Source organism: Elephas maximus, chromosome 2 (genome assembly GCF_024166365.1).
Source record: "Elephas maximus indicus isolate mEleMax1 chromosome 2, mEleMax1 primary haplotype, whole genome shotgun sequence".
NCBI classification, from domain to species: Eukaryota; Metazoa; Chordata; class Mammalia; order Proboscidea; family Elephantidae; genus Elephas; species Elephas maximus.
In genome coordinates this window covers 56,031,478-56,045,969 of record NC_064820.1, presented here as the reverse complement: position 1 = coordinate 56,045,969, position 14,492 = coordinate 56,031,478, and the positions used below count along the sequence as shown (strand labels likewise).

Here is a 14,492-nt window from a genome sequence, read left to right as displayed (position 1 = left end):
AGAAGGTTTTCAGCTCCACTGAGGTCCTAGTTTCCCCGTGGCATGGGTTATTTCTCTGCCTCTCTAACGCAGCCCTCAGTCGAGAGACCCAAAGAGTTGATCAAAGTGTCCCTCGGGGCCAATGTGCCCGTGGACATCTCTTTTACTTGACACTAGAAAACATTTTTTGTAATGAAAATCTCTTCAGTTACAAATGAGCATATAAACCAGTTGCCATGGAGTCAATTCTGACTCATGACAATCCCGTGTGTGTCAGAGTAGCACTGTGCTCCATAGGGTTCTCAGTGGCTGAGTTTTTAGACGTAGGTCACCAAGACTTTATTCCGAGGCACCACTGGGTAGACTCGAACCTCCAACCTTTTGGTTAGCAGCTGAACACATGCAACTGTTTGCACCACCCAGGGACTCAAAGAGTGCACACAAAGAGGGCCTCTTTAGTCATGAGCCAAGTATGTTACCTACTGGAATGACACAGTGGTAAGAACGATCCACCTACCTTGTTAAGTGAATGTCAGCATCATACAGCAGAGGAATTTTGAAGGTGACCAAATTATCTGCCTGATTTTCTTCGTGGCTTTCACTATAGAAAACAAGATTAGAAAATTACTTAAAAAGAAACATAAAAGCCAACCACCACTAACTCATGACCTCTTTATATTTTACCTTAGGGCTTGGAAACTGACAGATGCCTGATTCTGAGGGTTTTGAAGATTGAAGTCGAAGTTAACAGTAAAAGTCACCTATACATAAAATAAAAGTTTATCAATCTAGGATGCTTCATACTTAGGGGCTAACATAAAAAAGAAAAAAATCCCCACAAAAGTAAATGCACTCTAATTTGATTCTGAATTTGATATACCTTAAGCTTTCAAATATGTATAATATCTTTATTTATTTGTCACCTTGTTTTAGCATGCCCCAACTGAAGAATTAGGAGATTAGGAGGTCTTAACTTTCAACTGACATAGCCCTCAGAGGCACAGACACATGTCTGAATCTGAAAGCTTTGTGCTGATTTAAAACTTGCTTTTTACCAGGGGTTAACAAATGATACAGCACTTTGACCAATGTTGATCACTATTTAAAAAAAAAAAAAAAGAACTCTCCAGATCTTGTGTGATTTATGTGACGCATTGCAAGGTGGGGGTGGGGGGAGAGGAATCTAACTTTTATTAATTAATTAAAGAAAACATTCAGATATTAAATAACTTCCTCTATATACACAGCCAGTATTTTTGTGATGTTTATCAAACGATGGTTCTTAATAAAGATGGTAGGTTTGTGAGTTAACATTAGTGCTGAAGAGAAAAAAAAGAAAATTTTTTGAGGGATGAACGTAAATTCGAGGCTGAAATGCAAGTTGTACCTGTTGTTTCCTTTTTAAAGCAGGGTAGCCTACATTGCAGGTAACAGATTTCTGAGATGAATCAACCTGGCATGTGACTTCTGTCCCATCAACCTGAAAAAGACCAAGGAAACAGCAATGGTCAATTAGCATATAACAGATGTGTGTGTGTTTGCACACACATGCTGAAAGAGGTGTAAACCCCAGACATTTTTACAGGAAGCCTGGCTCACATTGAAGTAATTTATTGTCCCCCCAAGACTCAAAAATGAGTTCTGTCCAGTTGGCTACTATAATATTTTATTGCTAACCCTAAAAACAAATATGAGACCGAACAAACCAAATAGGGACTATTTTCCCAGAAGGAACTCATAGCTTTTACACTTCAGAAACACAAGCATAGCTTTAATCCAATATTCAGAAATGCTGACTTTAATGTGTACTTTTCTCTCAATATATTCGAAACTTATAATTTCAAGAGAAGAAAATAAAATCATATGATGGTATTCAACCATATTCTAAATCATGTTGAAATCTATTTTAGTTTTCCTCAGCTTTTTTTTTCCACTTTCCTCCTTAAAATGAGAAGTTGCCATTTGATACAGAAAGTTTAAACACTAAAGTCAGAATATGTTTAAAACTCTAAATTGCTATTAAGTTTGTATCAACTTTAAATTAGATGAAACCATTTTTTATCCTTTTATCAAGAGGATAAAATTCCCTCTTTTCCTTCTTTTTTCTCTGCATTACTAGTGGCAGAGGTGGGGCCTAGGGTATTCATGGTCAAGTGTGTTCCTGTTATAGTGATCAAATCAACGTGTTGAACTGGTTTCTCTGGAATGCCACATCTTGGCAGCAGAGAGACCTGTGCTTGCAAAGCTGGGGACTCTGAGCAGGCGCAGTCCATAGCATCTGTGCTCACCACAGCAACAGCAGCTGACGAGGGAGGTTACGGGAGTGCCTGGCTACAGCTGCCAAGTCTCGGGGTAAAGGAAAAACTGACCCAAGTCATGAAGCAGAACTGGTCTAGATACAGAGCCAGGATGTGTTCTCATGTGATTTAACTAGTTGGAAGCCATGAAGTTAGGACCAATCATGATGAGGGTTAGGTGCTTCTTCAGACAATGCAGAGGACATGGAGATTTGAGTATAAGGAAGACAGTGACTGACAATAAGCAGGAAACACGATGATGGTAAGCACGTACCGGCATAGAGGATGAAGCAAAAAACAAGTTTTCCGAAAAAGCAGCAACAATTCTTGTGTTGTATGCACTCTCCTTTTTGTTTTTTAGTGTTACTGAAAATGTTAACCTTTTGTGTTGGTTGCTGACAATAAAGGGTTGTTTTCTGTTAAAAAATAAAAAGTAGAATCATTAAGGTTAGAAAAGGCCAACATTCAAAAACTTCACTCAATTAAAAAGGAACTCTTTAGAATTATTTGAAATACTGAGAAAATTGCTGAATAATAAACTGTCTTCATACGAAAAACATATTGACAATAAATGCGTGCTGTTGTATTTTCTTCCCTGTTACTTTTCATTAAATTGCAGTGAAGGGAATCATCCAAGTCCACATGGTTTTAAAAAAAAAATGGATGGTGGAAATTGAAATCCAATTTATAAAGGTCTTTATTTTTTACTAGTTATGAATAGTTGTGTTGTAGAAAAGATCTCCATAAACATTCATTTGAAGGTGGTAACCTAGTGTGTCTTTTATTTCTCCTTTGCACTGAGCTTTAAAATGAACTTACTGATCAGCTGGGAGCTGCTGAACACTGAGAACTAGATCAGAAATGCAAAGTCCATCATCACCACAATCTTTATAGAAAGGAATCTACAAAAAAGGAAAAAAACAAAACTCAAAAACTGTACATTAGCTCTTGTGTAAAAAAGGCTAGTTGCAGAAGAATATATACAGTATGAGTTCATTTACATAAAGTTCAGAAACTAAACTGCATTTTAGGAATACCTACATATGCGTCAAAGTCATATAGAAAAGCAAGGGAATAGTAAATACCAAGCCCAATAGTGATTTTCTTTGGGGTGGGGGAGGAGTGTGAAAGTGAATACAATGGCAGGGGAGGGCACACAGACATTGGTCATGTTTTATTTTTTTCAGTGGGTGATGAGCACATGGTGTTTGCTTTATTGTTATTTATTTATTCAATAAATAGTTCACAAACACATACGGTAGACCAGGCACTGCTCTAGGGGCTGGGAACAGAACAGTAAACAAGAACGATAAAAACCCCTGCCTTCATGGAATTTACATTCTAATGAACCTTTCACATATGTCATTGTATTTAGTTTAGAAAATTAAGAATTTAAGGGCTACCTCATAAGTACCTTTGCAGCATGACTCCAGTGTCTATGACACTTTGTTAGCTCATCTAAAACTTGGAAAGGCAAACTGCACTTACCCTGAAGACCTTGGCTGTCTCAGAATAGGCTTCCAGGGCAGGACTAGTGCCAGGGTTCTCCAGGCTGATGTTCACACGCAGATCCAAAGGGTTGACAACATCAGAGGGCTCCTAAACACACACACACACACACACACACACACACAGAGTCAGTTTATTAGTGCATTAAAAAAAAAAACAAAACCCTGATGCTGTGGAGTCAATTCTGACTCATACTGACCCTATGGGACAGAGTAGAACTGCTCCACAGAGTTTCCAAGGAGCGGCTGGTGGATTCGAACTGCCGACTTTTTAGTTAGCAGTCAAGCTTTTAACCACAGCACCACCAGGACTCCTTATTAGGGCATAGCAAATTTAAAATAAGAAAGTGACCATAAAAATGTGTTTACGCTCTGCTCTTGATTACATAGACTATCCATGTCTTGAATTATCAAGACTCTTGTTTCATCTTTTCTGTCCTAATTCTGTTTTTAACATCTCTGCTAATAAGAAAGTTGAAGAAGGTTCAGTAAGAAAATCTGAAGCAGCAATTTTTAGTTAAGCTCATCAGTGATGTCATTATATGTACACAAGTAATTGTAAACATTTAAATATGTGCAGTTCTAATGCTCTAAAAACAAACAAAAAAAAGAACCCAAACCTGTTGCCATTGAGTCGATTCCAGCTCACGGCAACACATGTGTTATAGTGTAGAACTGCTCCATAGAGTTTTCTTGGCTGTAAAATTTATGGAAACAGATCTCCAGGCCTTTCCTCCAAGGTACCTTTGAATGGGTTCAAACTGCCAACCTTTACATCAGTAGACAAGCTCAAACAGTTTGTGTCAACCTTTGATGCTCTAGAGATCCCTGTGGCAATACCCAGCTCTTGGGTTAGGGGCCATGTCCTCCCAATTTCTATTGCAAAGCCTTAAGAGTCCTTAGGTGTACTGGCCAAAATCTGGAAGGGAAGATTTGTGACCTGGAAGGAAAGGTACCCAGGTCTGACTGTCGGGTAATGGAAAAGGAGATCCCCTTCCTTATTCAGAATCCACCTCTGCTCTTCAAAGTCAAATAAAGGTGGTTCCCATGTTCTAAAATCAAACTCCCTAACTTCTGTTCCTAGGTGTTAAGTAGCTATAGAGCTTGTACATATAAGATGATGCATGTTATCACTCAACATTCATTAAAGCCAGCCCTACCCTGCTACAAGGGCAAGTTCTCCATTTTGCCATTAGTGTGGAGGATAGAGGGTCAACAAAAAAGAGGAAGACCCTTGATGAGATGGATTGACACAGTGGCTGCAACAATGGGCTCAAATGTAGCAACGATTGTGAGGACAGCGTGGTATCAGGCAGTGTTCAGCTGAACATAGGGCTGCTAAAAGTCAGAACCAACTGGACAGTACCTAACAACAGCAACACAATAGAGGCTGTAAGGTTTGTGGTCTCACAGAAGTCAGGAGAGGCCTGAGCCACTTCCAGTTTTTAAGACTTCCTGTCTTCTATTGAAAAATGTAAAAACACCCAAATAGGGTGTCAAAACTCATACAGCAGTTTTCTTACAAACATCTTCCACGTTCCTGTCAGGAAAAAAAACAGCTGCCTATACAAATGACAAAACATAAAAAGCCAATTTGCCATTCTCTGAGAAGCTGTATCTTTACTATCATTTAGTGCACTCACAGACATGACTTACTCCTAAGTCTTGAGTCCTTTCAGGGCCCTGATTACCAGGACTGGAGTAACCATGGTGCCACTGGTTGACGCACTTGGCTACTAACTGAAAGCTTGGTGGTTTGAGTCCACACAGAGGCACCTTGGATGAAAGGCCTTGTGACCTACTTCTGAAATCAGCCATTGAAAACCCTCGGGAGCACAGTTCTATTCTGACACACATGGGGCCGCCATGAGTCAGAGACCAGTCAATGGCAGCTGACTGGTAGTAGATTTCTAGAAATGCTACTTGATTATAAGAAAGTGCTTCCTAAACATGCTGCAAGGTTAGCAGATACAATGGATTACCTGGCATTGTATATCAAATATGGTGTGCTCACTGAAACAATATGTCTTAGCTGACCACATACACCTTCTAAAAACTTGACACGTACAAGCAAGAAACCAAAAAACCAAACCTGTTGCTGTCGAATTGATTCCAAGTTATAGCAACCCTATAGGACATTGTAGAACTGCCCCCATAGAGTTTCCAAGACTGGAATCTTTATAGAAGCAGATTGCCACATCTCTCTCCTATGGAGTGGCTGTTGGGTTGGAACCTCTGACCTTTGTTAACAGCTGAACACTTAAGCACTGCATCACCAGGGCTTCTTACACACATGAGAAAGAACAGGATTTTTTTTTTTTTTAAAGAAAAACAGTCTGGCTGTCTTCCTTCCTCCCACAGATGATTACATGTGTAATTTGATCCACCACTTAGCACAAGGGCAGGAGAGAATGGAAGCAGCTTCATAAAATTAGCACTTAACCACAACAAAAATAGTCCAGGCCTTCTCAAACAAGAAACCTTAAAATTAACAGTCAACAAGTAACTGAACTGGTTTTAATTCATCTAACCATTGACTTAATGTTTTTCCAACTCTTATAATTAGCATTTCTTCAAGTGTGATCTCTGTATCATCTACATTAGAATTTTCGGGATGTGCCTCATAAACATGTGTGTTCCCTGGAGCCAGCCCTAACCCTCTAACCCAAATTTCGGGTGGTGGGGGTCCAGAATGTGTATTTTATAAAAGTTTCCGTGGTAACTCTTATGCACTTTAATCTCTGAGAACCACTGTGCTAACTATTCTAGGAGAGTACTGAAACAGCTGTTTTTAAGTTATACTTTCACATTCCATTGTGTGGCTTCTAAGAGGAAATTTTCACATAATTTATAAAATAAATTTCCTGCTGGAAATTTTCTCTTGAGAAGCTTTTTTCATACTTGGGACAGTTTCAAATACCATGTGAACTATAATAATTATATCATAAAAAAAGATCAGAATAAATAATTTCTATCATATAATCCACCATCCTTCACCTATATCACCTTAAATCCAATAGTGGAAACCACAGTTGGAATTGCCCTTTTCAGTAGCTTAAAAACGAATAAAAATTTTCCCTGTTAGGAAAACGTCAAAATAAAATTTATTGTTATTTGAAAGATCTTCCTGTTAAACACGTAAGAAAGCACGCTGCCTTTGACTTCTGTAGGAATCTTATTTTTAGTGCTTTTAGTTGCCATCCCAAATAAAAATTTGATGCATCTAAATTATATAATAGAAATTGATCATAAACATAAACATAAAGGAAATATGCTTCCAGTTGTCCCAATCAGGCCAGAAAGGTATTAATTAGAATTAATTAGAAGGACTAACCCATAAGCTTCCATTTTTTCCTTTTGCCATTAAATATTCTTTAACCAAGAAGAAGGCAGGTGAGAAGGGATGACTCTGAGGCCTCACCTGCACATGGATGATGTGCTCAGAGCAACTCTGTGCTTGATTTACCACCATATTCCTCTGCAGGAACCTTTCATTATTTTCTTTAAATAATCCCCTGGAGGTCACTCTGGATGAAAATCGATCTGCATCGAGGGTGACATTATATGTAATGGCTACAAGAACAATAATACAGAAATATTATTACAGATGAACTTTTAAGGAAAAAGCATCCCTGTTTTATTGTGTCTTATTGGGCAACATCTCTGACTTCAAGAAAATATAAAAACAGTCTTTTCATTGGTGGGTTGCGAACCGTGGCTAGTGCCACATAACATTTGTGTTTCTAGCTCTGATCTGATGCAGGGGACTGTGGATGCAAAGAAACATCATTTGAAGATGCGTGGGTTGGAGCAGTGGAAGAAAAGTGGTCTTGTCATTAGGAAATCTGCTGACTGGGTAAATTACTCCCTCAAGCATCAGTTCCATCATCCATTACATGAGGATAAGGAAAGGAAAGGAATAGTTATTGAGTATCTACAACTGGACACATTTTAACAAATTATCTTATACAAGTTTTATAATAACTCTGGAAAGTGGATATTACTACACTATTTTTCATATAATGAACTAGAATAAAAGATGTAAAAAAAATTTGCCTAAATTCAAGTAGCTAGGACAGAGTCAGAAATCACATTTGGGTATTTTTGCATTAGATCCCATGTTCTTTCTACTTCCATGCAGTTGGGAGGATTAACCATTATTGTGAGAATTAACTGAGACACTCTAAGTGAGCGTGCTCCGTGTCTGGGATATTCTAGATGCTTACATGGAGAAAGGCATGGAACACTGCAGCAATAAGGTCTGAATCGGACAAACTTAGTTTGAATCCTAATTTCTCCCTTTGTGAGTTGTGTGAATTTGGGCAATTTGTTTAATCTTTTTGAACCCTCGTTTCCTCATCTGTAAAATGAAGACAATAATACCAACCAAGGAAAGCGAAAATGAAAAAAAAAATGCAATAAAAAATGATGTGAGTAGCCAATATTCTTAAACTATCGGCACTATTACTTTCAACCAAAATATGCTGGCCACATGTCCATAATTGAGAGAGGGGCTCTGATGCTATTAATAGCATCAACTGCTTTATTCGGGATTAAAGGTTGAATATACTTCCAAAAACATTAATTCCACATGTTACCTTTCAAATATTCATTATATTGTCTAATTCTTCTTGCTCTGGTGACTTAATGAGGCTTATAAAGAAGGATAAAACATATGGAGATCAAATGAGCTAAAAATAAGTGGTGAAAATGCAAAGGAAAAATAACAGCAAGGAGGTGATTGGAGATAGGACAAAGTTAGTACATGTGAAAGTACATTTTCATTTGTTTCAAGCAGCTTGGTAAAAATTATACACAGTCTCATAGGCAAAATATTTCCTTATGTCATTGAGTTTATGCTGGAATGTTCATCTGAAGCAATAAATAAGAGACCACATGCTTTATAAATTTACTTTTCAAAGTTGTGAAGATGGGATTCATGACTCATACACTATTATTGCCAAGCAATTAAGTGTCAGATGATCATGATTGACCTCTCTGTGTGGGCTTGAAAGTATTGAGGGAAAGGGTTCAAAGGGAAAGGCACCCAACAGCAAGAAACCAGAGATCCTAGAAGGTGGGTCAATGTGAAGAAAATTCTCTGAAGGTGCAAAGAGCCTCTGAGTGTAAGGCAACAGAAGTACAGTCAAAAAATGGAAGATACATGAGACCATCCATACTTCAGGGCCAGGACTGCCGACCAGTCAGCCATTTCTACCAACTAACATATTCTCAAAGTTAATCTTGTAGGCCGACCAGGTACTTAATGTTTATATGGCAACGTTTTTTGACGCAGCTATTATGGCTTTTAAAATGGATGCGAAACAAGGCAGTTCTGTGAGATATGCTACTCAAAGTTGGGGTGATGTTCGAACACCTGAAAGGAAAAATTCTAGAAGGATATTGAAAAGTAGGAAAATATGAAAAGTATGCCTAGATGGGAGTCTAACTTCTGCTTTGTGTTCTTAACTTATTCTTTTCTTGGTTATGAATCATATTGAATAAACTTCCTCTATATTTTTCGGTCTTCAAGTTAATTTGTTTTCCACTTATTGAAATTATCTACGGGAACTATAGGTTTCTGAAGAAGTTTAGAGCCTAAATGTGTCGGAGGAAGGTTACAACCCATGAAAGAGCAGTAAATGAAAGAAGGTAGCTTTAAATCACCACTACCTGTCTGTTAGCTTGTCATACTGTGTTGGCTTGCTTGTTACTATGAAGCTGGAGGCTATGCCAACTATATTTCAAATACCAGCAGGGTCATCTTGGTGGACAGGTTTTGGTGGAGCTTCCTGACTAAGATAGGCTAGAAGGAAAGCCTTGGCAATTTAGAAAAATTAGCCAATGAAAACCCCATAGATTACAAAAGAATATTGTCCAATATAATGCTGGAAGCTGAGTCCGCTAGGTTGTAGGGTATTACAGTAGCCACAATGGACTTGAGCATACCAAAAAGATGGAATGGGGCCAGGCAATGTTTTCTTATGTTGTACATGGGGTCATTATGAGTCAGAGCTGACTTGAAGGCAACTAACAAGATTTTAACCAAGTGTAAATTGTATGCCGTTGTTGTTAGGTTCCAATTCATAGTGACCCCATAGGATAGAAGAGAACTGCCCCATAGGGTTTCCAAGGACTGGCTGGTGGATTCAAACTGCTGACTTTTTGATTAGCAGCCAACCTCTTAACCACCGCACCACCAGGGCTCCATAAAGATTGAATAAGTATAGTGAAAGGATATAATCCTGATGCACACCTTTCCTGATTTTGAACCACACAGGATCCCCTTGTTCTGTTCAAACGAATGCTTCTTGGTCTAAGTACACTTTCCTCATGAACCTGGGATTCCCATTCTTCACAAGGTTATCCATAATTTGTTACTATCCACACAGTCGAATGCCTTTGCATAGTCAATAAAACACAGGTAAACATCTTTCTGGTATTCTCTGCTGTCTGCCAAGATCCATCTGACATCAGCAATGATATTCCTTGTTACACGTCCTCTTCTGAATCAGACTTGAATTTCTGGCGGTTCCCCGCTGCAACTGTTTTTGAATGACCTTCGGCAAAATTTTACTTGTGTTTGATATTAATGATATTGTTTGGTAAGTTCCACATTCTGCTGGATAACATTTCTTTGGAATGGCCACAAATATGGATCTCTTCCAGTCGGATGGCAGGTAACTGTCTTTCAAATTTCTTGGCATAGGCAAGTGAGCTCTTCTAGCATTGCATCCGTTTGTTGAAGCATCTCAATTGGTATCCCTTCAATTCCTGGAGCCTTGCTTTCGCCAATGCCTTCAGTGAACGTTGGACTTCTTCCTTCAATACCATCAGATCTTGATCATATACTACCTCTTGAAATGATTGAACGTTGACCAATACTTTTTGGTAGAGTGACTCTGTGTATTCTTTCCATCTTCTTTTGATGCTTCCTGTGTCTTTCAGTGTTTTGCCAATAGAATCCTTTGATACTGCAACTCAAGGATTGAATTTCTTCTTTAGCTCTTTCAGCTTGAGAAATACTAAGCATGTTCTTTCCTTTGATTTTCTAACTCCAGGTCTTTGCACATTTCACTATAATACTTACTTTGTCTTCTCCAGCCACCCTTTGAAATCTTCTGTTTAGCTCTTTTACTTCAACAATTTTTCATTTTACTTTAGCTACTCTATGTTCAAGAGCAAGCTTCAGAGTCTCTACTGACATCCACTTTGGTCTTTTCCTTCTTTCCTGTCTTTCTAATGACCTTTAACTTTCTTCATGTATTATGTCATTGATGTCATTCCACAACTCATCTGGTCATTAGAGTTCAATGAGTCAAATCTATTTTTGAAATAATCTCTAAATTCAGGTGAGATATACTCAAGGTCGCACTTTGGCTCTTGTGGACTTTTCTGAATTTTCTTCAGCTTCAACTGGAACTTGCATATGAACAACTGATGGTCTGTTCCACAGTTGACCCCTGGCCTTGTTCTTATTGATGATATTGAGCTTCTCCATTAACTGTTTCCACAGATATAGTCGATTTCATTCCTGTGTATTTCATCTGGTGAGGTCCATGTGTACAGTCACCATTTATGTTGTTGAAAAAAATGCATTTGCAATGAATAAGTCGTTTGTCCTGCAAAATTCTATCATGTGATCTCCAGCATCATTTCTATCACCAAGGCCATATTTTCCCACTACTGATCCTTCTTCTTTATTTCCAAATTTCCTATTCCAATTATCAGTAATTATCAGTGCATCTTGATTGCATGTTTGATCAATTTCAGACTGCAGAAGTTGATAAAAGTGATTAATCTCTTCATCTTTGGCATCAGTAGTTGGTATGTAACTTTGAATAATAGTTGTATTATCTGGTCTTCCTTGTAGGCTTAAGAATATTATCCTATTGTTGTACTTATCCTAGTGTTGTACTTATCCTATTGTTGTATTATCCTAGTGTTGTACTTCAGAATAGATATTGAAATGTTCTTGTTGACAATGAATGAGATACCATTTCTCTTCAATTTGTCATTCCCAGCTCAGTAGACCATCTGATTGTCTGATTAAAAATGGCTATTGGCCATTTCAGTCCACTAATGATGCTTCAGATATCAATCTTATTGGATTTCATTTTATTTTCGATGATTTCCAATTTTCTTAGATTCATACTTCGAACATTCCACATTATGATCATTAACGAATGTTTGCAGCTGATTCCTCTCATTTTGATTCATGCCATATCAGTAATTATTAGTTCCGAAAGCTTGACTCTATCCACATCATTAAAGTTGACTCTACTTTGAGGAGGCAGATCTGCCCCAGTCGTTTTTTGAGTGCCTTCCAACCTAAGGGGCTCATCTTCTGACACTGTAACACACAATGTTCTGCTGTCATTCATAAAGCTTTCACTAGTCAGTTTTTTCAGAAGTAAACTGCCAGGTCCTTCTTCCTAGTCTGTCTTAGTCTAGAAGCTCTGCTGCAACTTGTCCACCATGGGTGACACTAGTGGTATTTGAAATGCTGGTTGCATAGCTTCCAGCATCATAGCAACACACAAGCTACCACAGCACAATGTATCATGAAAGATGACTTGGCTGGCTCCAGGAAAGAAAGGATGAGAATTCCTGCTGACATTTCTCCATAGTATTTTCTTAACTTTCCCCTGTCTGATTAGATATACGTCAGGCTTTTACTCACATCTATGAATTATTTATAAAATTAAAAACACTGGGCAGTAATTAAATATTGTTTTATATTATCTTTCTTATCATTTCATGCTTATTAATTCCATAATATAAGGAAAATATCTGATACGTTTAGTGAACACATATAATCTAGATGGTAGCATAGTCAACATGCACTGAACTTAATTAAAACTGGCTGCAGTCCAGCATAATCTGTGTGTGTATAGGTTTTTGAGTAAAGGAACTGTGGGTAATTGGAGCTTGAAGGATAGAGCTGGGAGAGCCCATGGTTTTGTCTTAGGGATTACATCTTTCCCTCTTCTTCCAGAATTGAGGGGAAGAAGATCTAACCAACCCTTCCACGACCAATTATCCATTCTCAGGAACCTTCAAATATAAGGCAATTTAATTGTCTACAAGTAAAGATCCTTATTTCTTTTGATCTACAGATCCAAACTGTAGGGTATATTCAGGACTAAAACTCTAAGCACACCTATCTCCTTAGAGATTATTTCAGGTCTACTTACCCACTTGATTGATTTGATTAGTAGGTCTAAATTTTGCACTGAAACAGAGTTTGAGAATTATTTCAGCATTCTTCTTGAGCAAAGTGATTTTTTCTGGTGTGAAAAAAGCTTCTACAGATACATCAGCGATGCTCTGTGACCTGAAAGCCATAAATGGAAATTGACAGGGGGTCATTATAGCCAAGCTACATGTGTTATAACCCTTACATAGAGGACCCAGTGCCAGCATTAGCAAATTATTCCCTCCACACTCTATCTAAGCACTTCAGCAGTATTTTATATTTGGAAGTGATAAGATTGCAGGGATAATGTCTTTTTTGTTGAGAACTGTATCATCAGTACAATTCACATTTAGTATTTTCCTTTAAATGAACAAATAAATGCATCAGTACAGGATGGGAGTCTGCAACCTATTTGCAAGCAATGTACAAATGATATGGTCCCTGGTACATTCAGCTAACTAGAAGAAGCAATATTCACTCTAATCATAGAGGTGGAGCCCTGGTGGCACAGTGGTTAAGTGATACAGCTGCTAACCAAAAGGTTGGCTGTTCAAATCCACCAGCTGCTCCTTGGAAACCCTATGGGGCAGCTCTACTCTGCCCTCTATGGTTGCTATGTGTCAGAACCAACTCAGTGGCAAGGGTTTTTTTTTTTTTTTTTTTTATCATAGAGGTAGGAGAGAGAGAAGACGGGAAGGCAAGGGTGATGGTGACAGTGGTGAGACATGTGTTTATGGCTTTTCCCTGTTTTTCTGGTAGCTGGCAGTGATTCTTTGAAGTGTGGCATGTAGCTATGAAAAAAAGGGGTGACTTTGGTGGTGGCAACTAGCCCAATGCCAAAAAAGGCTGAACAGTTCCTCTCAGGCAGAATATTACAGGATTCTGACCCTGGCTCAGCACTTTAGATATCTGAAAAGCTTTCACAAAATGATGACCTTATTTGCTTCTTATAACACTCCTATGAATTAGGCAGAAAAAATATCATTTTGTGAGTGAGAAAGCCTGGAGACACAAAGATATTTGGTAACTTACCAGTTTACTGAGAAATAGTAAGTGAAAAATTAGAAACCATGGTCTCCTAATTCCTTGGCCAGCAGAATTTGTACTTTTTCTCAATGACTCCTTGTACATACCCTCGACTATTTACAAAGTAGCAAGTAGTGTAGTAATTCCACTGTTTTTAAAAACATATCACAACATGATATAGAAAACATTTTTTTAAATTTCAGTTACCACCTGAAGAACTTGAATCAACTAAAAAATCATTTCAAAATGTAATCATGTATTAATCAGTCCCCTTAATAAGCAGTCATAAAACATTTACTAACAAATACAATGTGTCCTCAACCGTACAAGATCTATAATGTTTAAGTGAATGTCATTCTTTAAGGCAATCTCTTTGAAAGTCTGAATGTTTATTTCACTAGAAATGTCATTGCGTTAAATGTTCTGTAAACTTGCTTTTTAAAAATTATTCCCAGAGTTACTCAGAAACATCAGCCTTAGCAT

At 38.0% G+C, this 14,492-nt stretch overlaps 1 protein-coding gene across 2 annotated transcripts in view; it reads right to left on the bottom strand.

Moving 5' to 3' along the window:
• ITGA2 (integrin subunit alpha 2) overlaps positions 1-14,492 on the bottom strand; it is a 125,195-nt gene that overhangs the window by 20,844 nt on the left and 89,859 nt on the right. For both annotated transcript variants that reach the window (XM_049863608.1, XM_049863619.1), the window contains 8 exons: positions 12,982-13,121; positions 7,206-7,357; positions 3,765-3,875; positions 3,096-3,178; positions 2,551-2,692; positions 1,367-1,459; positions 664-740; positions 497-580 (listed from right to left, as the gene is read on the bottom strand). In XM_049863608.1, the coding sequence (XP_049719565.1) occupies positions 497-580; positions 664-740; positions 1,367-1,459; positions 2,551-2,692; positions 3,096-3,178; positions 3,765-3,875; positions 7,206-7,357; positions 12,982-13,121 (882 nt within the window). The remainder of the gene's footprint in view (positions 1-496; positions 581-663; positions 741-1,366; positions 1,460-2,550; positions 2,693-3,095; positions 3,179-3,764; positions 3,876-7,205; positions 7,358-12,981; positions 13,122-14,492) is intronic.